The sequence below is a fragment of the Erithacus rubecula genome (genome assembly GCF_903797595.1).
Source record: "Erithacus rubecula genome assembly, chromosome: 5".
Classification (NCBI taxonomy): domain Eukaryota; kingdom Metazoa; phylum Chordata; class Aves; order Passeriformes; family Muscicapidae; genus Erithacus; species Erithacus rubecula.
This window is the reverse complement of record NC_136687.1, coordinates 30,616,064-30,642,716: the sequence shown is the minus strand read 5'-3', so window position 1 is coordinate 30,642,716 and position 26,653 is coordinate 30,616,064. Positions and strand designations below refer to the sequence as shown.

General features: G+C 38.5%; 1 protein-coding gene across 4 annotated transcripts in view; it reads left to right on the top strand.

Annotated features, from left to right (window-relative positions):
• Positions 1–26,653, top strand: part of WWC2 (WW and C2 domain containing 2) — a 92,892-nt gene that overhangs the window by 56,778 nt on the left and 9,461 nt on the right. For all 4 annotated transcript variants that reach the window (XM_079306166.1, XM_079306164.1, XM_079306165.1 and 1 more), the window contains 13 exons: positions 2,907–3,149; positions 7,748–7,837; positions 8,758–9,365; positions 12,771–12,891; positions 13,711–13,791; positions 13,875–13,961; positions 16,629–16,821; positions 18,409–18,579; positions 19,374–19,486; positions 20,431–20,623; positions 22,574–22,738; positions 25,208–25,300; positions 26,404–26,640. In XM_079306166.1, the coding sequence (XP_079162292.1) occupies positions 2,907–3,149; positions 7,748–7,837; positions 8,758–9,365; positions 12,771–12,891; positions 13,711–13,791; positions 13,875–13,961; positions 16,629–16,821; positions 18,409–18,579; positions 19,374–19,486; positions 20,431–20,623; positions 22,574–22,738; positions 25,208–25,300; positions 26,404–26,640 (2,395 nt within the window). The remainder of the gene's footprint in view (positions 1–2,906; positions 3,150–7,747; positions 7,838–8,757; positions 9,366–12,770; positions 12,892–13,710; positions 13,792–13,874; positions 13,962–16,628; positions 16,822–18,408; positions 18,580–19,373; positions 19,487–20,430; positions 20,624–22,573; positions 22,739–25,207; positions 25,301–26,403; positions 26,641–26,653) is intronic.

Below are 26,653 nucleotides of genomic sequence, written 5' to 3'. Positions count from 1 at the left end.
GCGGGGCTGGGGAGCCGCCGGTGCTCGGGAGGCTCCCGGTGCCCGCGGCTCCAAGGCCGGGCTCGCAGCGACATCCAGCGGGGCTGTTCCTTAGCGCGGAGCTGGATGTATTGTGAAACAAAATTAAAACACTGACAAATTACTAGCGGTTCCAGGATTCAGGGAACAGAGTGAGCTGTCTTTCTGAGGAAAACAGTCACCAGGTTATTTATGTCTATTACATCCTTCTTCGGGATCGTAATTTCACTTTACTATACCACTGAAGGCTTGTCAGTTTTAGAACTGCTTCAGACTTGCACTGCAGATTTAGTAGGCTTAATTATTTCTTTTTTCCCTTGGGACTTTAGATAATTTAAAAACTTGTTATCACTATAGGTTGGCTTTTTTTTCATTAGTTTAATGTGAGGAGAAAAGAAGTCAGGACCTGCTCTTCTGATGAATGTGGAATGCCTTTCAAATAAAGTTCTTGTGGTGCTTGCCCATGAAAGTGGTGCCATCTTGATGAATTGCCACAGCCCTGAAAAATGGGCACAGGAAAGCAGAATATTCAGGGTTTGAATGACATCTTCTGGTGCACCAGAAGTGCTGCATAATACTGGGGCAAGATTTACTATTGGCATAGTACTCTTGTATGGTATTATTTTCTTGGCAAATTATTTGTCAGCTATTCAGAAGCCTTACTATTTTTGTTGTGGAGGTTCTTTGTCATTTAAGGGAAATAGAAATCTAAGCACTATTCCACACCAAAAGTTTTATGGGGTTTTTTTTACTATAAAGAACTAAACAAGGCAACAACAACAACAACAACAAAAAAGGCTTTTTTCCCCAGATGAAAACTGTGCCTAGAATGCCATTTAATCTGAGATTTAAATATTATTTCAGTTGGAAAACTGTGACATGATCATTTGAAAAACTACAAAAGTAAATTTGCATCTTAGAAGTACTAAATAATGTCTTAGTTGGTTTTAGGTTTTAAAGGCAGGAGTGTACATGATTGGTTTTTTACCTAGTTTCAAATATATACTTCCTCCTACAGAGTAGTAGCTGCCATCCTTACCAGTAACAACAATAATCCTTTATATGCTCATCATGGATCATAAAACCTCACTGTATAATCAATGCATTCATCAAAGAACACCAAAGTTATTGTGTTTGTTCAATACTGAACATGTATGATTTTGGATCAGAATCATCACATACATAATGTTAATTGTCAGGTGGTCACTTAGATGCAGGTAGGTGGCATTGTTTCTCAGGCATAATTGATCCAAAACCTGATCACCCTCTATTTTGGCTATGTCTTGATACCAATTAGCCCCAGCATTGCATTTTATCTTTCTTTAGTAGGAACAAAAAATTTCCTTGAAGTAAGTCAGTTTGCCACTTCTATCTTGGCATAGGGGAAAAAGAGAAAACAGGAGAAACTGTGCAGTGCTCAGAGTATGGAGTACTGCAGCACAGAATCTTTATTTCTCACTAATTACTTAGCCAAGAACATGGGTCAAAATTTCAATATATGTAACTTGGAGTAATGAAGATACATACCAGTTTGCAAATGAAGTTCAGTACCTAGTTATACCCATCCCCCAAGTATTGTGGCCACTGTAGCCATCATGTAATTTACTAAGTGTTGACCATCTTCTCTGAAATACTAATGGGCAAATTCTCAATTATTTCGTGGTAAAATAGCAAAGATGAAGAGAGGATCTTGCAAGTGAATATCTCTACTTGAAAATTACCAGATAATTTTGTACATTGCTTAGCCAGCAGAATCATAACTATGCTGAATTCAGTTGCAATTGTTATTCAATAGGATCTGATACAGCATGCTAACAATCCCATCCTGATGTGATAAAGATCTGGATAATATTCCTTTTTGACCTGTTGTGGCATCCCACCCTTAAGGGGAAAGGAGCACCCAAGATTCATAGATGCCAGTGGTCAAAAAGGAATGACAAAAGTCAAAGAGTCAACAAAAACTTACAAACTTGTATTAGTAAATTATACACACAGCATGGAAATTGGAATGTCAGTCCCAATTATATAGTCCCAAGTATAAACAAGTGGTATTGGATTTTGAATAGGGGGTAGGACAAAATTGGAAATGGAGAGAAAAGAAAAGAACAGGGAAACAAACAAACATCAGCAGTCCTGGCTCCAGCATGGATCCATCTGATGGGGTGTCCAGGGTCCTGGGCACTTGTGTGGGTACCTGTTTATAGAAAAGCTTTCCTTGCCCTGGAGTTACATTTCTCTCTTTCTATGCAAATTAGCTATCATGAGCAGTTAGTTCTTCCAGACCTTTCTGGAAATGAGTTGAGGGCTTCAGGATCTTTGGTGGTTTTGATCCCCCCATACTGCAATGGGAACAGCAGTTGCACAAACTCAAACTGTTGAGTTTATCTCTTTTCTCTTTAGGTACCTGCTGTTGTACTGCCTTTTTATTTAATTGCATAGAAGAGCAATGCTTTTGTCTTAAGATTTGCTGAAGTGAGCACCTTGCTGTGGTGCACATTCTTTCACCATGGCCGTGTGTTTCTGAGGAGCTGTCAGCCTCCCACAGTGCAGGAGAAATCCATCATACTCATGAATGAGTAAAGCATGGTGCCACTGCTATGTTACCAGACAGATTGCTCTCAATAAAGCTTTTAATAACATTGTGACTTGTACTTGAACTGGAATAGGAGCAACTAATTTTTAATGCATATGCATATTGCTGCAGGCCCCGATATGTGGCCTGATTCTCTGGCATAGTTTGTGTTCTTGTGAAACAAAACTAAAAGTAGGGCCTTGAGTATAAAATGTTATTATATCCTGATATGTTTCAAAATATTGTATCACTTCTCTCTTTTCTGGGCTTTGTGTGATGTGCTGTGCTCAGGTAAATCTGCTTTGTTTTATTTTAGCATGGCTAATTTGAAGATTGAACTGTCTAAGCTAGATAGTGAAGCATGGCCTGGAGCACTGGATGTGGAAAAGGAAAAACTGATGTTAATCAATGAAAAGGAAGAGCTTTTAAAGGAGCTTCAGTTTATTACCCCACGCAAACGTACTCAAGATGAGCTAGAGCAGCTAGAGGCAGAAAGGAAGAGGCTTGAGGAAGAGCTGGTGTCTGTGAAAAGCACACCCAGTCAGGCACTTGCTGAAAGGTAAGGGGCTGCCTTTTGCTAATATAAATGCTGCAATCTAACCTTTGTACTCATTGCAGACACTGAACTGTGCTTTGATGGGCTGTTTTCTTTCAGTGACTGTTCTATGTAGCTCTTAATTAAATTTGTTATTAGCCCAATGGGCAGAAAAACAAAGAAGTCTTCAGTACTGAGAGAGAATGTGAACACCCTGTATCTGCTCTGCAGTATCAGTTGCTCTGCATTTGTTACCAGCATGAAAATGCCTGTGACAGATGTTAAGTAACTGAGGAATGTCAACACACCAGCGGGAAGGCAATACATCATTCACTCATTTCTGATAATAGCTGTAAACTGTTTGAACTCAGGTTACAAAGATTGTCTTGATTGTTGCAACATCTGAAACCTTTCTTTGTGAGTTTTATTACACACAAAAATGCAACCAAAAGGGGGAAATCCCAAAAAGTTCAGATGAGAAGAATAATTGCTGCAAAATGTGCCTAACATGCTGCTACCTAACTAGTAAGTGAAGATACTCTCACAATAAATTGTTTTAAGCCATATTCAGAGTTTGAGAAAATCAAAGCTGACTGTCACAGATGGGATTTTCATCAGCTCAAAGTGGAAGTAAATTTAGGGGCACCTCTAGTCCCCATAAAATGCAATAAACACAAAATATCATTGTGTGTATCAGTGTAGTATGCCTTACAGAAGTAACACAATCAGCACTGTGTGGCTTTCTTACTTCCCTCTACTAGGAAACATCTGCTTTGCTCCAGTGTGCTGTATGGCCAAATTCCTGTTACAGGATTAGAAGCTGAGTCCTAAATTGTACCTGAGTAAAAAGGAAGTAGTTTTGTTTACAAAGTGCAAATGTGTGTACTGCAAAAGATTTTTTTTAATACTTGTACACTTTATAATAGTTTAAACTGCATTATATTAATAATCCAAATATGTTTTAGAAGAAGGGAACTATATTTTTTCAGGAGATGCTACCTGTATGTGCTAGTAGTACCTGAAGTACCATGGATCACATTCATAAATAAATAATTTGAATCTAAGATTTTGATAATATGCTCTTGTGTAGCTAATTCTTGGCTCAAGCTACAAACAGGTAGCTGGTGTCTGAATCTTGTGGTTTGGATTTGCTTTAGTGCCAGAGTAAGTTCTGCACCTGACTGTTTTCCCATACATGTCAGATGCCAAACTTGAAATACTAAGGGCAAGTAAAATCATTCCATATTGTCATAAATAAATGAATTTTCCATGTGAAGTGACAGAGTTGTTAGAGCTTCCTTTTCCCCCCCTCTCTTATCCTCAGACTTTTTTCCTTCGATTTTTATTCCTGAAAATATGCAGTGTTTGGACTTTTTTCCTGAGGTTAATGTGAGGTGTGTTGTGCACTTACTGGTTGAGGTAGCACTAACAGCGGCTTCTGGGTTGCTTTTTTGTTATTCCAGTGAATCTCCAGTGTATTTCTAGCTTCAACTAGTTTCTATTAAAGCTGTCTCCTTTGGTCACTTCAGAGTACATAAATACTTTCACATAAGGCTATTTTAAAGATTATTTCTGATTACTATAAGCATAAAGTAAATCTTCTTTTTCAGAAGGATTCAGATGATGAAACTTTTTCTGAAATGTCTATTTAAAAAATACATTTAATTGTATCAGCTTGATGCTTGATTAATCAACAGGATTTTGTTTCTTGGAGATGAGGGAGATTCTCCTCTCCATTATCAGTGGAGGAGCCATGCCATCTTCAAAATATTGTACTGTTGTTGCATTACCATTCTCTTCTGTAAGGTTTCATGAATGCCTTCAGTTTACAAGATTTTCACAGATACTGATAATGAAGCAGCAGCATAAGAAGCTGGATTGTGCTTAATGCAATGAGGGTTCTTTCATTTGGTTTAGTGGTTTGGGTTTTTTTATTTCTAAAGGGAAAAGAAACAGGAGACGTGCTCTGACTTAAAACAAAAACATTATAGCATAGCCCTGGGTTATTTTGGAGCAGGATGCTGAAATTGCCACTAGTAGATGTATGTGGATTCAATTTACAGAAGGAGGGTGTAGATCATAACATATCAACTTCAAAAAGGCAGAGACAGGGCATATTCTGACTGCTTTAAAAAGCCTTAAAGCAACTGTGTAGAAATAACTGGATTTTGGAACTGTTGAGAAGTACTTGCTACTTTCTTGCCTCTGAGTTGCATTATTTTAATTCTCCAAGTAAACACAGCCATTTGAACAAGTCCATGATTTGAAGTACTTGACTGTGCTGCTGTCTGCAAAACTGGCACCTGCTCTTGTGCCTGTCACAAACATGTCCAACTAAGTTTGCATTGAAAGGTTAGGTATGTGCACTTTAACTTTTTTATGTATTTTAAAGAAAAGTTTAAGATCAAAATAGAAAGATGACTCACTAACACTGAAGTCCTTCCTGCAAGGAGTAATAGGTTAATTTAATTAGAAGTGGTGCAAACAGGAGAGACCAAGAGAGGCCTGTGTCAGAATAGATAACACAATGGTTGTTCAGGTGTTAACACGGGATTTTTTGGATATTATAGTTCCTGCTTGTGCTATAGAGGGAAGGTTCATTGCCTGAAAGTTTTGGGGTAGGGTTGTTGGGGTTTTTTTCCCATTTGGCCTGATGTAGAATGAAAAAACTTTCCCTGAATCTCAATTTGTTGTGAGATAATAAAATCATTTCCTGCATTTCCTCAAACTTCCACAAGCGATTCATCACTCAGCTTGTGTTTGTGATTTGTGACTAGCATTTTTCTGACATTAGCTTGCAGGTATTAACAATTGTATTTAATTACTAGTAGATCAAATTACTTCCAGGAAAGAATTTTTTTTCAGGTGCTAAATTATAAGAGATAAATTATGTTTATCAACCTCTTTAAGATAGTAAAAGAAAACAAACTGTTAATTGCACATTTGAGAAACCAGTGCAACCTTTTAGTTCAATAGTACAAATTCAGTTGCTATAGTGTCTCTCTCAAGGTGGTTGTAGGTGTGTCTTTACAGGACTTCAGTCAGAGAAATTCCTAAGCTTTTATTTTCTTTCTTGTCTTCTACCATTAGTAGCTGAACACAGAGCAATTTCTATTCTTCTTGCTTGAGAAAAAAAATCATAATTCACTACTGAAAAGCCACAAAAAGCTAGTTGCAGAGCACTCTTGCTTGGGAAAAGCAGAATAGATTAAGCTTTAAAATAAGACAGAAGGCATCAATAAATAGTAAAATGATAAGAAAGAATGTGTGATACTGTAGATGCACATAATTCTTGGTGTGGAAACCTGTGTGTATGTCTTCCTGGGTGAAGAAAGAAATACTGCATATGCTTTTAACAGTCTTAGCTGTACTGGCAGATGAACACATCACTGCCCTGTGAGAGCATATGTGGTGTGGGCAGTGGAGTGGAAGTCACACCCTGCCTCACCTCGGGGTAACTTATTCACCTTTGCTTAACCCAGATTTGCTTGCTGAATAAGCATGGGTGTAAGCAAGTGCTTTTCATGCTTTGCTGAATCAAGGATTTAATGTCTGGTATCTGACATTCAAAGGGAGTGAATTCTGGGCACTCTTGAGTATCTAATTCAGTTCATTCACTTTGTGTAAGAAAGCAATGGTTGATGTTTCTTGTTTCTCAGATTAGTTGCTTGAGAACTCGTGACATGTATCAGTTGACTGAGCAAGGCCTAGAGGAGAATATAGTAATCCACAACTACAGGAGGATTTTAGCTGAATCCACTGAGAGAGAGCAATTTATTTAGTGTAAATGGAGTGATAAAAGGGAATTAAAAGAGGGAAAAAGTCACTAAAGGTTAGTGAATCATTTCTCCTAGCCCAGTGGAATCAGAGAGTTCCCCATTTTATAGCTTTAGAGGTGTTCTAAATAACAAAGCAGGAGGCAATAAATCCTATTTTCTCATAAAGGTGAACTTGATGATGAGCACTACAATGCTGTGTGGCTCTGAGGTGCTGACAAAGCTGTTGGGAATGTAGAAATCTACCAAGGATTCCTAAAGATGGTCTATAATCTCAGAACCTTTCACTGAATGCTGCTTTGGTTTGCTGTGCTTTATCTCTATATAAAGATTCTGAAATTAAAGGGAGTGCTTTGATTTTAAACTAATACTGGTATTAGTGTTCTTTTGTTTTGTTTGTTTTGGTGTTTTTTTCCTGTTTTTGTTGGTAGTTTTTTTTTTTTCCTGGAACTATATTAAGTGAGGAGAGAGCCTGCAGCATGGCTTTTAAAGACTGTATGAGTACAGATCTTATTATCCTGAAGGTGCACTATTTTCCCAGTGATCATTTATTGCTCTTTTATTGGGTGCATGTTCTCCTTGGTACAGTGTGAATGTCCCAACCCTGTGCTTGCTTGTACACTCAGCAGGTTTGTTACAGTGCTTGGTATTCTGCAGGTAAAGTCACTCTGCTGAAGCAGTTGGGGTTTTATGATCAGGCCAAGAGCTGACACAGTATTTTGGATTTTAGTCACTGGCAACCTGATAAAAAACCAGGGATCTTCACTTTATTTCTTTTTTATCTATAAAATGTTCCAGCCTATTCTGTAATGCTTTCCTGAGCTAATATGTACATAATTTTTGCAGATTAAAATTGGAGGAGAGAAGAAAAGAGCTGGTACAGAAACTTGAAGAAACTACAAAGTTAACTACCTATTTGCATTCACAACTTAGGAGGTGAGACTGTGCTGCATGATGTAAAACCTGTTTTGTTGTGGACCTGGATGTCTCAACTTCATTCTTAGGTTTTTCTTTTAGCTGGAAGCTCAGCAAAATTTATTTAAGTAAGAAAATGCAAGTGTAATAGCTTCAAGTATTTTGTCACCATGCAAACCTGGTATACTTTGATAATTTCAGCAAAAGTTTTCTAAGTTGACAGTTCTGTTATCATTCAGTAAATATATTTTAAGCATTTAGAAGGGCCTGCTTGAGTTATTTTTCCTAACATTTTTTTCCAGCAGTCATCCAGAACTGAGGCAGTGACACTCAGTTCCTCTGGCCTGGCAGGACTCCCTATCTCCTGTTATTAACAGGACAAGATTGCATGTTACAGCCTTTGCCATAATTTATATACTTGGATTTACTGTGCATGTGGAGTGTGTGTTGTTATGCAGATGGGAAGCAGTTCTACTATCAGTTGTCCATCTGGCATCTTTCCCAAGTGCTTGGGCATAAAGTAGGCTGCATTAATTACTCTAGAAGTGGCATCACTCCTCTGCTGTCATAGGCTCCATCTTGGGCATCCCTGTGCTGTCACATTGACCACACCAGCACCCACATCAGAGTGGAGCAGGTTTCTGAAGGGCTATAACAACTGAGAAGGCTGCTGTTACTGCCAGACCAGTTTGTCAAATGTGCAGCCTTTCCAGAAGAAAAGGGGTTTAGGCAGGTGGCCATAAGTTGGATAAATTGCTCTGGTTGTGTGCAGGTTGGGCACACTGAGCTAAGCCAAGTATGGGTGCTTAAAAAACGTAATGCCTCAAGCAGGTTTTGGTTGTAATCTGTTACAAGGCAGTTTCAGTCAAGCCTCCTTCTTTTTGTTCTGTTTTGTGCTGGTTTAGTTTAGTAACACCAGTATGTTTGTACTTTCTTTGCAGCCTCTCAGCTAGTACATTATCTGTGTCTTCAGGGAGCAGCTTGGGATCTCTGGCATCCAGCCGGGGGTCTCTGAACACATCAAGCAGAGGGTCACTAAACTCACTCAGCTCCACGGATCTCTACTATAACCAAGGCGATCAAATCACAGATTTGGACTATCAGTACAAACTTGACTTCATACTGCAAGAAAAAACTGGTTACATTCCTTCGGGACCTATCACTACAATTCATGAAAATGAAGTGGTCAGTTCCCATGGGAGACTTGATTACAATGACTCTTCTTCAGCTGCAGACCATCCCAAATTGACTGAACCTCCCAAATCTGTGACATCACTGTCTTCCAGATCCTCACTCTCCTCTTTGTCCCCCCCAGGATCCCCTTTGGTTTTAGAAGCTGCATTTTCAGTGTCAGCTCAAAATTCCCCTCTGCATCACCTCACTACGGACTTTGAAGACTCTGACATTTCAGGGGATTTTGCAGGCATTAGCTTCTGTGAGAACCAAATATTATTGGACTCTGAAGCCAGAGCAGGATCTCAGATTCCTACAGATGATAAAGATCTAAGCATTAGGCAGCCTCTGCCTTCTCTACATGAGGGAAGTTCAGGTAATTTTAAAAAAATCTAATTTTAAATGTGTATGCAGCATGACAATTAACAGCTGGCTCTTGAAATGAGGAGGTATCTTGTGTAACTGAAGAGTATCTTGATCAATGTGCACCTGCATGTTCTGAGGGATGTTACCTGACTTCTAGTTTTGGCTGCAGAGAGCTGCAATCACCCTGATTCTGTCCGTGTTTCAATAGCTATTTTAGAAAGTAAGTCCATGTATTGCAATCTGTCACATAAACAGTAACACAAAAACCTGAAGCTGGATTTTGAAAGCATGGAGGATGCATGGTGTTATTAGGTTTTATCAGGATGTGTGGGTACAGAGCAAATACCCTCTGCTGGATTTTTTTTTTTTTTTTGATAACTTGAAATCAGATACTTTGTTTCTCATTGAAGAGGAAGTAAACTGACATCCTCAGTGAAAATTACTTCTGGACTGAGAATTATGTGTATTTGAGCCTGCTGTCACTGAAAGAGCTGCAGTTCATTTTGAATTGAGGACAGGTGACTACATGCCGTGTAAGTTACAGTGAGAGTTTCCCCATTTTTCATAGCTTTTAGCTTTCTATCCAAGTTAGAGCTCCCAAGTAAATCTAGGCTCCCCTGCAGCCTGTGTGTAACTTCCAAAAGAATGAAACATTTTGTCCTAAAGCACACTTCCCCTTAAGGAAGAAGGGATGAATGACTCTGAGCTATCAAGGTGTCCTTAGTTACTAGTTAACTTCGAGGTGGCTGAATTTGGCATGATGAATTCCACTTCTGGTCTGTAGCAAAAGCCATGCAACATAGTTGTCATCTTATATTGTCAAAACCTTTGGCAGAGCCAGAATTTCAAAAATCCCAGCTGTCAAGAATTGATGGCTTGTGCTCAGTCTTGGAGTGCTTGCTTTGCTGCCTTTTGTTAGGGCTGACAGTATGTTGTGCTCTCTCTGCACATTTATTCTTTTCTAGTGTCATTCTGTGTCACTGTCTTCAAGTATGTTGCAAACCATTCATGTTTATGCTACACTCCATTTTCTCAAGGAAGAATTAAGTGAGACAGATTTCCTGTAGTGCTGAGCACTGGCAGCCCTATTTGAAACCTGGTCAGTACCTGGCATTTCCAACTGTATTTCTGAGCTGGTAGGGAAGCAGCTAACTAAGGAGTTTGGTGTTTTAGAATAAATATGGCCTAGGTCTTGAGCATTGTCCAGATTTGTTACCAAGTTTGAACTCTCATGCTTGGAGTTTTGCAATTTTTAATGAAAGTACCTTGTCATATTCATACAGGTATATATTTCAATGAGAAAATTGCCTTTTTTTTTTTTTTTTTTTTTAATTCTCTCAAGGACTTGTAACATCTGTTGTCTAATTAGATTAGCTTACTGAAGTACTGTGGTAATTTCAGTGTTGGCCAGAGCAATGTGGCACCAGTAGAGAAAGGTATGGTGTGCTTAGTACAAGCTGGGAGGCCCCACTCTGTTTCACTGTGCAGAAAGGAAACAAGAAATTGACTGATGTCCTAATGATCTGAACCTGTGAAATGAAAAGTTGAAAAAACATGGAAAGATAATTTGGGGGGAGAGAGTTTTTTTGTCCTTTGTCTTTTTAGGACAGTGTAGCACAGCAGTTATTTTACTTTAGAGCCATATTATAAAAGACTGAAACAATAATTAATTTTCCTGCCTGTATTTCAGCAGCATATCCTTCCCAAATTTACAACAATTTTCAGTCTGCCTTTGCAATCTGGCTGCAGCTCAAATAGTCAGAGAACTGAATTCAAAATGGCTTGGAATTTGGGAACACTTTGGGCTATGCAGAATCAAAATTTAAAAAAAAAATATTTCTATAGATCAGTACTTTCAAAGACATTGTGTGGTTCTCTAACATCTTTTAACTTTTTGAGGACCTTTTATTCTGGATATTGTCAGGTTGCATTTTTAAGTCTATATATGTAATTATGGTTTTAAAATGTAAATTCATTCTGTGATTCTTCATACTGATACTTCCTGATGTAGTACCATATGTATAATACAATTTGTCTTTAAACTTGTATTAAGGCTGCCAAAACAAGTATTTGAATTTTGAATAGCTAGGTTTTAACTAATTTCACTTCAATACTTCTGGTTTCCACAGTAAAAGGCACCTCATGGTGAGACTTCAATAATTAACAGTGAGACACACCTGGGGTTTGTTCAGTGTTTCTACTCCAGCTTCATTCTTGAAACTGCTGTGACACTAAATGGGAAGGTTTGAACAAACTCAGCCAGAGGCACTAAACCTGCATAGAAAATTTCAGCCTATACACTTGGGTTTTTACAGAACTTCAGATCTGAATACTGCTGAATCTTATCTTGGGCATAGACAAAGACTCAAAGGTAGTACATATATAATCTGCACTGGCTCTCTAGATGCAGTGTTTACCTGGTTCTCTGGCTGTCTCTGACTTTTCTGTACAGGTGAACCATAGGATATTTGCTCCTCTGCACATGTCCCTGCTGTCAGAAAGTAAGTTGGAATATCTTGTAGTTCTTCCACAGTCAGTCTGTGTCATTGTCAAAGTCAATTCAGGCTGCCGTGGTAATTCCTAGGGGTAATCAATAAATCATGTCATCACCTTCACCCCTCACATGGTGAGGGGGAAGGGAAAGAGCACTTCATCATCAAGGAGAAAGCATTCCTACTGCCATAAATAAAAGCACAAATGCAGCAATCAATCATCTAATCTAGAGCCTCAAATTTTAACATCTTAACAGGATGTAAAGTCATGATTCAGATGGGGCTGATAATGCATACCAATATCCTCACCCCTTGGCAGATAAAAGACTGCAAAGGCCCTCAGCTTACTGTGCTGCAGAATGTGGCTTCACAGCATGACACTCGCATATGAATGCAAGCTGAAGATTAAAGCTAAGTAGTCATTGAAATCCTGTAGAATAGAAAGTTTTTGATGATAGTAAACCAGAGAGGATTTTATTTCTAGCAGTTATATCACTGGGGAGAGGGTGTCTGTCTGACTTCTGCATGTTTAATAAACAGTAGGCAAGCACTTGGCATGTAGCTACAGTGTTACCACAGTGCTGAATGTGAACATGGCAAATACTGGTTTAAAGATCAGGAAAATGAGGGCTGATAATGAACGATAATAACTAGCTCAGTGCATAAGGGTAATCATAGGAGTCTGTGTCTCTGAGAAGGAATAATAGTACATTTTCAAGTTCATCAGTCTGGTTATATCTGTAGCCAGAATATGTGGTAACAGCAGTACCACCTCAGAATGTTTAATGATATGGAACAAAACTATTCTGTGATACTCAGCTAAGGGTCACTGCTTTCAACTCGACAACTTTCTGAGCTATGCTCATCTCTCTTTCTGACTATTAATATCTTGGACTAATTGTCATTCCTTTTCCTTTTTGTAGGAGGTGATTTACCAAAAAGAACAGCTGGTCATCTACTTGAGAAAACAGCTTGTGTATCTGCTGCTGTGTCTGATGAGTCTGTAGCTGGAGATAGTGGTGTATATGAAGCTTCTGTGAAACAGTAGGTTTGAGAAATCATGCAAGTCTTTCCACCAGAAATTTAAATATATCTATGATCAGTTACACAGTACCAGCAGAAGTTGTTATTCAGCCCTGCCTTTTTTAGGAATAATTTTTACTTTCAGATAGAAAGGAAGGCATATTTTCCAAACAATGAAGTTTGATTTGGGTTATTTTTTGTGCTTGCATAACTTGGTTGAATAGCATTAATATACTTCTTTACAATCTTGGGGTTTTTTTCTTGCTATTAATGTTCCTCAGAGAAAAGCTTGATTTAAACTATGCAGGTTTGCCATGTGACTCCATTGACAATACTCAGAGTTACTGTTTTTACTTCTTATTTTGTTAAGGATTTTTAAGACTGCATAACAATTTTTGGAATGTTTTTATTTTTAAAAAGAGGTTATAGAAAAGACAAGAAAAAAACTCTATTGTAATGTTGATAATAAAATAACCAAGGTTGAGGCTTAAAGTTCACTGCAGTGATCAGGATATAAAAAACATATTTTCTGTTAGTTTTTGACCAGACAACGTCTATAGGATTCTTCACACTACTTTATATAGTATTGGCTGTAATCTTCAGTAATCAGCTCCAGCCTTTCTGAATCATTGCTGCAGTTGTCAAACTATTCCAGCAGCAACTGTCCCTAAAACTAGCACTGCATTTGTGTAGGCTCTGAAATTCTTATTTGGAGTGCATGCTGTAATTAAATCATCATGTTTAGGAGAATGGATATATGTTCTGTGCATGCATATATTAATAATTGCTGGAAGCTACCCATAATTTTTCAAAATTTGAATATTTGCCTGGTTTTTCTAGACCAAATGAAACTGAGGACATTGTATATAGTGAAGATGATGCAACAACTCTAGAGGCTGCTCAGGTACAAATAGGACTCAGGTGAGTGACCAGCAAAGGGACTATTTCTGTTGGACTATAAATGTGCATAGTAAACTTCCCTTGTGTTGTCCTTTCTTTAACAGATACGACCACAGCAATTCAAGTTTTGTGATAATCATAATACGGCTGAGAAACCTTCCAGCATTTTCTGTCCCCCTTGGCTCTAAAGTGTAAGTCAAACAATCACTGAGAAGTAGTGTTGAAATATAAGAACATAATAATAAATTCTAAAAATTTATTTTGATTGATTTATGGCTTAAGAGCACTGAAATATGTGTACAACTTTTCAAACTGTTGTAGTATTTAGCTTTTGCATATTCCAGCAATGCTGCAAGAATAAGATGTTATCAGGAAATTTCCACATTCCACTAAACTGGAATAAAAAGGATTTTAAAATGGTGTTTTATCTATTGCTTCTAAACATTATAGCTTTGTGAGTGCAAAACAGCTATGCCATAGTTACTAAAAACATTCTTTTCATACTTTGGCATCCTTTCAGCTCAGAATGTTGTCTTTTTACATTTATGTATCTTTTTGATGTAAAACAGTATTTAAAGCAGTATTTGTCTTTTGGAGTAGGATATAATTAATCCTTAAAAAATTTGGTTTTCTTGCTGGTTCTTTTCCCTCTGTATCCCATTGCCTTAAATTTGATAGGCAGATAAATAGGAAGCCATTGGGTATGGAAAGGATAGAGGCCTGAGTGCTTGCTGGATTTTTCTGTTTGTTTTTGTTAATAACAAATGGCTGTTCTACTATTATCCTTCCTTCTCTGAACTAGTCTTTCCTCTGCTGACCCTCCAAGTCCACTAACATTTAGCACAAGAAAACAGAAAAACTGTAGAAGAATAAATTGACACAGGTGAGAGGAAAAGTAGATAATGTAGAGTGGCAAAAAGGTGTTTAGTAACATAAAGCTAGGTTAGAGCAGGCATCTTTTTAGGAATTAAAGTGTGAAATTGTAATGAATAGTCAAGAAGTCTTGACCTGCTGCCTAAAAGAGATTTGATGAAATGAAAGCTTCACAAAACAAGGAAGAAGAAGGGGCAGGGTAAAGGCAGGACCTTGCAAATACCATTTTTTTTTTTATGTCACTTCCACTTGTGTGCATATATGTATAATCTGTACAGATACATACAATAATAAAAATTGGATCTGGAAAAAGTGCTACATTGCAGCTGCATTTCTTAGAACATCAGTTGGATAAATTAGTGCTTTACTGAGTGAGGTGTTACTGGTACTGTAAAAACTGCTCACTTTTAACCTAGGTAGAGCATAGTTGAACAGTTACTGTGTCAGTATCAGTTACTGTGTCTTTATCAGTTGAGAAGTCACAGGTTTGTGATTTACAATAAAATCTGATTCATTGACTGACTCTCTAAGTTTATTATTTAAAATGAAACTAACCACTTCTGTACAACAAAGTGAGAGAATAATTTCTTTCACTTTTTTTTACCCTTCATTTGGCCTGAAGCCAGCAAATTGGCAAACGGTTACTAAAAGAAAGTTCCAATGAACCACCTTTTAAACATACTTTTGATACACTTTATCTTCTATTCCTACATCCTTTATAAATGTTTTTAATTGCTTAGTCTATTATAATGGCTATTTTCAGTAGACCATGCCAATTGCTCACCTACAGTTACATGAATACAGCAGCAGCTTTACTGGAGTTACAATATGCTACCACTTCACCTCAGGACTGGCATATCAAAATATATCCAGGCTATACATGTGAAACAAACAACTTAGATTTTGCTCTTTATTTCGAGAAGTTTGGCATAACTGGGAAATAAAAAGACTAGGCCCAAATTCAAGTAAAAAAATCATATTTCTCACAGACCAAATTTCTTTTGATTTAAATAATGTAAAATCAGTTTTTAATAAAATTAATGAAACTATGCATGAAGTCAGAAAATATAGTAGTAGTACTAGTAAATTTTGAGAGAAAAAGTATTTTCCAGAATTATTTACATTGGCCCACTGTTTCTTCTTGCTTTAGCCTGCTTCATTGTTTTCTATTCTCTAGTGAATGCCATTTATATTTAAAGCCAGTACCAGAAACAGACTGATAGGCACAGAAAAGATGTAAAACTATTACTATGCTCATTCGTGTGTATGAGAAACTGTGCAATAAGTAAATAGCACATAAAATTGCATTAAAAATATCTTTACTCTCTCAAGCTGCTGCTGAAGTGAGACCTGCAAGTTAGCTAGTACAACTTTTATCCACATAATATCCACTCCTACTGGTTGTATAAAAGGAATGCAGATTTTTAACAATTTCATTTAGTCTCAATGGTTCCATTTAGGCTTGCAAGGTGCATTTTTCCAAGTTTCACTTAATATGTTATGAATTGATCTTAAGCAGCTATGGCCCTAGCTATTGTCTTCCTTGCTTTCCTTAGTTTTCTGCTTTCTTTGGAAATTTCGTTTGATTTGTTTCCTTAAAAGACATCACTGCTTTTCAATGCTGCTTGCATTATTCTAAGAATTTTATTTTTACATTCATTCCAGTTTTTCTCATTTTTTAAAATTAATGTTAAGGACATGTTTCCTCATTGTTTAAAGTTCTAAACTTAGATAAAGTCAGAAACTGCTGCCTCTCTTGCTGCTACTACCTTACAAGGAACAAAAATTCCTTTTTGGAAAATGTTTCTGCAGGGGACAAGAGGAGTTCCTCACTCATCTTTGCCACCTGTTTTCCATTCCACTGATAAGTTACTGTTCCATTTTGTTGCTATGCAGTCCTTAAGTTGATGGGGTGAACTTCTCTCATGCATCAGCAGCAAGCACCAGTTTAAACAGCAGTAATGATTTTGTTTTGTTTCTGGCAGGTACATTAGAGTAGCAGTGCTTCCATCCTCCACTGATATCAGCTGTCTGTTCCGCACTAAAGTTCATCCTGCCATGGAAACCATTCTATTCAACGAGATTTTCAGAGTAACCATTTCTCAAGTAACACTGCTACAGAAGACCCTGAGAGTAGATGTTTGTGCTGTCAGTAGAAGTCGTCGGGAAGAATGCTTGGTATGCAGTTTTATTTCTGCTGCTTTTTTGGCATGCATTTGTTTATAGTGTTCCCTCTTATTTTGATGGTCAAGGCTGGTAAAATTCTACAGCACTTGGAGACAAAGTCTGAAGCATAACTTAGTTGTTGCTATAGTACCTAGAATACTGCCTTTCTCTGAAACTCCTGGTACAGAATCTAATCCTGGATGGAAGATGTTTTGATAATTACAACACTGCATTAACCCTTTAATTACAGATAGATATTCCATCTTTGCCATTTTTTACATAAAACCCCTATAAAATTCAATGCAACATTGCTTTAAATTTTAAAGTAAAACCCATTAAAAAAAAAAAAGGAAGAAAAAAAGAGCAAATCCTCATTATCACCACTTGTCAAAAAGAACAAACTAAATTACATTTTGGATGTTATATTAGATTATATGATGGACACCTTTTTGGTCTTTATGATCTGTTGAAATAAAAAAGCATGACATTTATAGATCAGCCCATTGGAAGGTGTCACTTTAAATTTTGTTGTTAATCGTAGTCATCACCAAATCAGTGATGCTTCATTTACTTTCAAATTGCTTTTGCATGGTCTGGTACAACTCAAGTCTAGTATTTTACCATCAGAGAGATTTTAGTAGCACAGTGAGATTTTTTGCAGTAATAACACACTGAAGAGATTCTGGAATCTGCTGGGGTTCATCAGCTCCAGCTACTGTGAAACAGCCTCACTTTCAGAATGTAGAAATCAACTTAATTCCTGGGGAATGTGTTGGCCTTTTTCAATATGTTGGAGTTTTCCCCTAGGAAAGGGAAGGGCAACAGAACAAAAGTGCAACCTCAGGGAGGATACAAAGGTGAAGAAATGACTTAACAATAACAAAAAATCCCGACAAAGACAAGGGTTAATCACAAGATCAAATGAAAGAGTTGGGAGTACCATCCCAGCAGAAAGCCCTGGACAACATGACCAGAGTCTTGGCAAGGGTTATGTGTGCAGCCCAGTAGCTGTGGAGATAATATGCTTTGCCAAAGAACAGAGGATTTTAATCTCCAAGGAACTGCCCAAACATAAGTGCTTCAGAAGTTTTCCCAGAGTACCAACTCATTGGATGTCAGCACTTGTCTCAATGAAAGGGTTTCTTAATCTTTTACTGGCTTTTCATCTCCTTCTTCCTTGGTTAGAACAAGGAAGGTTGTCCATTATTTGTCATATGCAATAATTTTTGTGGTGGGACAGCTGAAAAATCATGTGACACTTGCTGCCCCACGAGCTGGTGCTGCACAGGTTTTCATTACTGAATGCACTAGAGCAGGTGTGTGCAGTACCATGGTGTGAGGTGGGGTGTACATGTGGGGAAACATTTCTGCAGACTGAAATAAGAGATGGCAGAATGGACAATATGAAGAACATTTCCATGTACTTCTATTTTCTATTTTAACTGGAAGTGGAGAGAAATAGAAAAGTGGACACTTAAAAAGGGAATTAAGGTTCATGTCAAATTTGTGCTGCTGTTTTGTATGATGAGTACAGTAGAATGTTTTGTAGGAAACAGAACAAATTTAAATAATTTTTTCCCCTTTTCTTATTTTGTGCAGACTGGGACTCAGATCAGCCTGGCAGATTTATCACTTTCTGATGAACCCTGTACTCTGTGGTACAACCTGTTACCTTGCAAACAGAGTCCTGGCAAAAAATCCAAGGAACAAAATGATGAATACATGTTTCTGTTAAGCAAGCAATCACAGTCACTGGACTCACTGGACTTGGTGAGTGACATGTTGGCTATTACTGTGATAGCAAGAAAAATGCCAGAGACTCCAGTTGTGCCATTGCATTGTAGTTATTTGAATGTGTGAACTGCCCTCCCCTGAAGGTTCAGGGCCCTGTTTTGCAGGCACTTTTGTCTAGAGTGACTTTGTATGGTAAGGGCCTATATAGGGTCTCAGATGGGAGTGGGATATGGCAGATGCTTTTTACTGGATACAAGATTGCACTTCCAATTTAAAACCCTTCAGCTATGCTTCCTTTTAGAAAAAATGTTATTGAAGAGCTTCCTTAAGTGTGTCATTTATTTTCATATGCACACATTAAAAGTTGGTATTTATTAACTATTTGAATCTGCACTGGTGAAGCCATTGCACTGAACATACTGTTTATGCAAAACATACTAGCTCTTCTGGTTAAATAAGCTTTTCTGCTTTAATCCCTTCTTAATAGAACTGCATAGAAAATGTAACTTTGAATAGTGCCCTTTTTTCACCTAAAAGCATTACAAGTATGAAAAGGAAGATGAGAAAATACATTGAAGGATAACAGGACCATATTTGATTGCATTGTCATTTTAAAACCAATTGTTTTTCATTGAGATGTACTCTGTATAAAAGTAATTATTCAATGTGCTATACACTGACAATTCAAACCCCTTGTCCTTGTGATCTGAGGGTCACTGTTTCTGCTGACATCAGGGAGCAGTAGGGTAATGCAGCTCTTGCAAGAGTTGTCATTTTCCTACCTCTTATGCATCATTCAACTCTAGTTTAATCTTTTTCCTTGTGAGCAGGATGCTGTGTCAGCTCTGCTGGAGAGAACATCTGCTGAGCTAGAAGCAGTAGAACAAGAGCTGGCTGAAGATGAGGAGAAGGAACAAGAGCAAAGGGCCTCTGAGGAAGATTGGTAAAGATACTTTTCCTCCCTCACTGTTCATGCCTGCATGATTCAGCTCATTCTTCCTTTTCTTAGACAATAGAATGGTATGGGTTGGAAGAGATCTTTAAAGACCATCCAGTCTAATACTGCTGAGGGACACCTTCCACTAGACCAGGTTGCTCAACACCCTATCCAACCTGGCCTTGAACATTTTCAAGGACAGGACATCTATAGCTTCTCTGGTCAACCTATTCCAGTGCCTCACCACCACTGGAACTGGAGTAAAGTCTTGTTCTTGTGTGGTCAATTCATTCATTTCTTTTAGGTTTTCAGTGTCTTGGCTGCTCTATGAACTCCTATTGCCAATGCTCCTTCATTCCATGTACATCTTCCTGTGAAACCACTTGGGCTGTGAAGCCACTGGAAATGTAGTAAAATATCCAATATTATAGTTGCATTAACTATAACAGGCAAACAGTAGGATTTGAAAAGAGAGCTGCTCTCTGACAAAGTCAGTGTGGGTGTGCATCCATTGATGGTCTTGTTTTTGAAGAAATCGTGAACTTTCCCAAGAAGCAGATTTCTTACTAAATTGCTATTTGAGTTCTGTTATTGTGCAATTCCTTAGCTGCAGTGTACAAGAAAATACATCCTTTATTGGGGGGAAGGGGAGAGTGGCTTTTTGTTTTTTGAACTTTTACTTCAACATTATCAACATTAGAGCTATTGAATATAGTGCAGTGCTGTCATAATGACCTTGAAGATGAACTGTAGTAGTGCTTGCTGGGTTTTGCTGGAGGCAGCAATGAAATGGGCCTTCACATGAACTTAATGGAAGCATTTGGATGATAGCTGCTTTCCCTGTCAGGAGATTGCATGTCTTACACATGAGAGCAGGTCTGAGCTTTCTTGTATCTTTCTCAGAGCTTTTTCAGTTTCAGAATAAGCCTGGGCTACTTCTGTTTGTACAGGTTAGAGATGCTTGCAGAGGCCTCTGATGAAATTGTGGATGAAGAGGAAGATGGCATTAAGCTGGAAGTAGAAGGTGACTGTAATGATGATATGGGGCTACTCATGGATGCACCAGAAATGAATGAAGACAAGAACAGAGAGAACAGTGATGAGGCCCAGGAAAGCCAGCAAGCTGCTGTAATTCTAACACTGGTGAATATCTTGTGTCTAAAAATCTATTTCTGAGAATTAATATAGAAGTCTGCTGCATCTATACATTTAGAATTTGATGTGGCCTTTGCCGTAGCACTTGTCAGTATGAATGTGTAACAAAATTGGTGTGGTCATTTCTGAACTATGAAGAGGACATTGGACTGGCATGAGAGGCAGGACTTCTAAGTCCAGGACAATTAACCAAGACTATCTTCACTTTTTTTATTGCATATGGAGAACATTCAAAATGCAAGACTAGCTCAGTAGCTTCAGCTTGTGCAGATTTTAAAAATGTTTCATTGTTTCCTTTTTTTCTGATTCGTCTGCTAAACAGGGAAAAACATGTAACAAGGGTCAAGATCTTTAAACCAATGCAGGGATTTCCTTATTTTTCCCCTTCTTTTTGGGCATGACATGCAAGAACTGTCTTAGCAGACAAAAAGGACAAAAGGTTAATGAACAGAAAATTCCAAAATGTGTATTAAAACTGTGTATATTTTTGAACTATTGAGGGTACTCTTATATCCACACACTGCAAAAAGCAAATTCTAATTCCATGTCCTTGGTTACTGTTGCTTTTAAAATGATATTCCACTTTCTTGAAAACACTTTTAGTACATGTTTAGTAAACATATCTCTGATGCTACCACTTAAGGGAAATAAATTTTCCTGAAATAAAATTTTTAGAATCTTTCTGCATCTTAGTAAAAGCACTGTTGCATATTTTAAACCTACAAGTTCTATAAAATAGTAGAGGTAAAAAAACAAAGAGTGACATCTCGTTCCTTCAACTTTGTGACAATACAAAAGTTTAATATCTCAGCGGACTTGCTGGAAACTGTAATTAACTTCCAATTAATATGGCAAGATGCCAAATGAGCTAAGGCTGTGGTATTAAAAAGACTGACAGTCTGCTGGGTAGCAAGTGAATATAGATCAAAGCCCTAGCTTGGCAAGGGGAGATGGAAGGACGACATATGAAGGTTAAGACACACACACAAGTGCTTTGCTAAGCCTGGTCTGGGTAGACCAAGACAATGAGTGAAAGACAGCAGAGTCCACTGCAGAGCCAGCCACAGCATAGATCTCTGTATGCCACATCCTCTCAGGGTTGCTGTTGTGCTATTTAGGTCACTGTATTTATCACCTGCACTGTGCAAACCATGAACCTCATTAAATTACCCAAGTTGAAGAAAAAGCCTCAGTGCACATCAGTAACACTGGACGTTCCAACTGCTGCAAAGCTTGGTCTAGCACAGCAACCAGAATGATTGCAGCATGGGAGTAAGCACAGGCTGTGCCACCCACAGGAATGAGGGCACTTGAGGCTTCCTCTGGCACATGTGGACAACTCTAGTAGGCAGCAGGCTGTGCTGAGGATCAGCAGTGTCTTTTCCTTGGGTTCACAAGGCTGGTGAAACTCTAAAGATTGCCATAAAGCAGCCCTGCTGCTGAGGCTTGGGGATGTATGGCAGTATGCCTGGAAGGACCTGGACAGTGTAACTTTTCCAGCTGCTCCCTTTCACTGTGCACAGGCACCATTTCTGGCATGGCAGAACCTTGCTCTTCTGCAAATACCAAACAAAGTAAATATAAATGTGCAGTAATCATCTGCAAATGGCAAAGCAAAACATTTCTTGCACTGTGTTCACATTGAACCATCTACCGAGCAGCAAAGATCTTTCTGCTCTTAGCAAAGCTAAAAGCTGTGGCTTTACTGGCTACAAAGTGTACCTTCAAAGTGTCTCCACACACTCTTAAGCCTCTTGGGAATTTTGTATTTCTCTACTTAGAACAGTTTCTCTGTAAATGTACGATGCTTTTTGCCGCTGGTCTTTTTCCATCCACTGCAAAGTAATGAGAATGCTTGTAAAATCTGAAGGCACACAAGCTATGTGGGGGCATGTATCTGGTTACAGTAAGTCTAATACATTAAATTCCTTTTCATAGGTAGATAAAGAGACTAACACTGAGGAGTCAGTTAACGAGAGCACAGCAGTCCGACCCAAGGACAGAGGCAGCTGGAGCTCCAGACAGCGTCCCTTTGTCAGGAACAGCATGATCGTGCGCTCCCAAACCTTCTCTCCAGGCGAGCGGAACCAATACATCTGCAGGGTAAGAGCAAAGACACTTGGAATGAAGAGCTATTAACCAAAGAGTCATTTAGCATCTTGGGAATGAAGCATTAATGACACTGAGTCATGTACCAATTTTCCCTGCGAGAGGCAGAGCCTGTGCTTTCTCTAGAGTCTTTCTCTATCTGAGCTGATGCACAGTAGAATTGACTTTCAGCAGAGTTGCATACTCTTGCAAAACACCTCTACTAGGGTAAAAATACATCCTATTGGAGAGAAAGAACACAGATGCCTGTGCTGGCTGTCTGCAAAAAGTGTTTCCCTGCACGTCAGCAACTCCAGCACTCTCGCAGCAAAACAATTTGTTACAACATGAAATAGAATTCACTGTAAAATGCCATTGCATTACCATATTTTAATAATGCGACCATTTAAGGGTAACTGTGTGGAAAGAGCTCAGTCATCAATTTTAAATCTCGCTTTGTATCTCAACTGGTTTTAAACCTAGGCAGCCCAAATCCTGCTGTAATTGCTTCTTTGAAAGATGTGCAAGTGCTGCCTCAGGGCTGGGTTTTAAACATGGCTTTGGCAGCTAAGTTCTCTCTAGAGCAGTGGCAGCATGGAAAAAGGAAAAAAAGAAGATTTAAATTCTGAGTCTGCTAAACTAAGTATGAAAATCATGTGTTTAAAGATTTAAGTGTGGACTACCAGCTCTATAGATCTTAATCACAGATACCCTAGAAAAGGCAGTTTATTTTGATCTTTAGTTTCTACAGGTTACTCATACAAGTATGTCCTTTAAAAAAAAAAGTAATACTTATGCTTTGATTCCCCAGTTCAGTTGGACACATTTGCCTTAATCACTTGGGAACATTAAAGTTCATAATTTCTCTGTGATTCTCACTGGTCTGAAAAAAAAAAAAAAATCTTTAGTCAAAATCTATGTACTTAAATAACTATTCCATATACTTCCCAGAATGAAATATAGCAGATGGTTTTCTAACAATCTTTACAGAATTTGGATAGATGATTGGCTAAATTCAGAAACTAGCCTTCATCTTATTTCCTGTGCTGGAACTCAATTCCTAAATGGAAATTGGTAGCATTGGCAAAATAATATCACCTTAGCCTGCTGCATATGTAGGTCTTCAACAGGAAGTAAAACTAGTTGTTTTAGTAGTTCAGTTAGTGGAAACTGAGGTTTTTACATCTGGAAAAGTATTGTGCTTTTGTAGTTTTGAATGTTGCTACATGCTGCTCTGCCAAGAACCAGAATCAAAAACAACCCCTACTTTGAATAAACCATTCTGTTTCTCATTGTGTATGGTATTGCCTGGAAGCAAAGTACCCTGTGAAAAGAACATGTTTGCAGATATATCTTTTGCAGTGTTAGAAACACTTGTTGCCCACTGCTGGGGGCTCCAGAGTGGGCACTGTGGCTGCATCCAAGTTCAAAAAGAGGGTTGAAGAGCTGGGATCTCCCCAGTCCCTTCTTCCACTGGAGGCACATCCAGCCTTCCTTGCATTATGGTGCTGTACGACAGGAAAGTGCCTGTTGGATACACTCTGGTGAAGTGTCAGCTGCTCTCTCATCAGATGAGATGGCCTGGCTTTAGGAGCACCTATGATGTTACAGAAAACAGAGATCTTTGAGGCCTAATGGACAGAAACAAAGTCTGGTGGTGCTTTGGAAAATGTCCCTTGAAAAGTTCCCAAAGAACATTGGTGACAATAGCTGCCCCTCTGTATCAGGGAGTGAGCTCCCAGTAGTGTCTCGTGGTGAAAAGACAGATTTGCCTCTCAAGAGGAGTACTTTGTATTGCAAGTAGTTGTATTTCCAACCCCTAGCTCCCAGTCAACCCTGTGTAAGCACACTTTAGGGCCCTGGCTTTACTTATTGAAATGTTAGCAGAATGATTCCTTTTTTTGTCCTTTCCTGAAGAGGCAAAATACATATTCTGCAGAGAGATGCTTCTGACCACCTGTTGATGCTGATACACCTAACAATCATTCTGCACTAAAGTTACAAAGAAACTACTGCTGAGCTGTGGCACATAATTTTAAGAAGCAAGAAGTGCTTCTGAAGGAAGCTGTAGGCACACCTTTGCTTGTTACATTTAATAACAATACAAAATACTGCTTGTTGGACAGATGTGTGTCTACAGAAATTTACCTTCCCTGTAATAAATCTGTTAAAAGCCTGCCTCAGGTAAGTGAAATTCATAGTTTGTATCTGCAGTCAGACAATGATTTATCAGTACTTAATAACCATAGTTACCTTCCTTGCATTCCTAAAGAGTCTTACTAATCATTCAGTAAGATCAATGGTTGTCTTGGTGTAGGATTGTAATTTTAGAGTAGATGCTTATTCTAGCTGCAAACTTGTTAAGGTTATACTAAGAACATGACCTAGATGTATAAACACTGAGGTTCCCTGACTGGTTCTACCAGTGCAGGTGTGTTTGCATGTGGAGGTGCTTTATGTCTGTTGTTGTGTCCATTTTGGCAGTTGAATCGCAGCGACAGTGACAGCTCCACGCTGGCCAAGAAGTCTCTGTTTGTGAGGAACGCCACAGAACGGCGGAGCCTGAGAGTTAAACGGGTATGTGCTGTGTTACCTGGAGGGGTTTAAAATGAAGGATGGGGACACTGGCAATACCAAATGACATTAAGAATATGCTTTATTTCAAGTATTTCAGCTAAAGCAACACAAAGTTCTGTCCTGTAGTTTCATGTTGAAATATCCACATAGTGGTCTCAGTCCAATATCATCTCCCCTCCAACAAAGCCTGTGTTGTTTTAGTCATGGGTGAAGCCAGCAGAAAGACATTGATGGCTCAGCAACATGGCATTTATTTCTCATTGAACTTGAGCTTATTGTTGAACCTTTGTTACTGTCAAAGAAATATAGGTTAAAAATGTGAATATTATAAAGTGACACAAGGAGGCCTATGCTGCTCAAAAGTCAACACCAGCCATATTACATCTTAAGCAAATTTTTGTGAGGATTTCAAGGATTCAGATGTCCCTTCAAAGTGAATTTACTCTCCACCAAAAGTAATCAAGTAGCAAAAGGATTGAAGGATAAGAGAGTAGGATTCTCTTGCATGAAATTCATTCTTATATGAATTTAGAGAGCTTTATTTTAATCTTAATTGTAATTAGAAAAATAGTCCTTTGGAAGCCTTGTTACCAGGCAGCAGGATACATTTTGCATAAGAAAGAAAAGTCTGGGATACTGAATTGTCTGAGATGGCTTCTCTGCCTAACTTACTCATGCAAAAAGTCACCGTGCAAGGACTGTATATAATGTGAAATATTCTGAAGAAGAGCATGTTTACAGAGTTTGTAACATTATGTGTTTGGTTAGGCCTTTAAAAAGCAAATATTTACAAAAATAAATAATGTAGTTGAAATCTGTGGGAATTCTGTGTAGTGTTGTGTCTCCTGGCAGTGTCATCCCAGGGATCAGAATGGGTTTTTTGTTTTTAACCTGTACGTATATCATTGTGCACTTGGTTGGAGCATTTGTTTTTAGCTAGTGACTAAAGAAAAATTCCAGGATAGGTGAATGTATTAACTTCACAAAAAAATGACTGGTAAACCCTCCCACCCTCCCCCCAAATATTTGATCTTTTCAGCATGTCAAACTCTCACCAGGCTGCAGGCATTAATTGTTACTGTTGTGTCCCCCAAACGACTCAGCCGGTTTGCCAGCCGATCATGCGAAGAGCCGAGTGCCCCGCGCGCACCTCCCTGGACCTGGAGCTGGACCTGCAGGCGTCACGCACCAGACAGAGCCGTCTGAACGATGAGCTCCAGGCCCTGCGCCACCTCAAACACAAGCTTGAGGAAGTGAAAGGCAGAGGAGAGGCAGACCTTCCTCTGTGTGTGCTAGAGGATGAACGTTTCCAGAAACTCTTGAAACAAGCTGAAAAACAGGTATGAGCAGCAT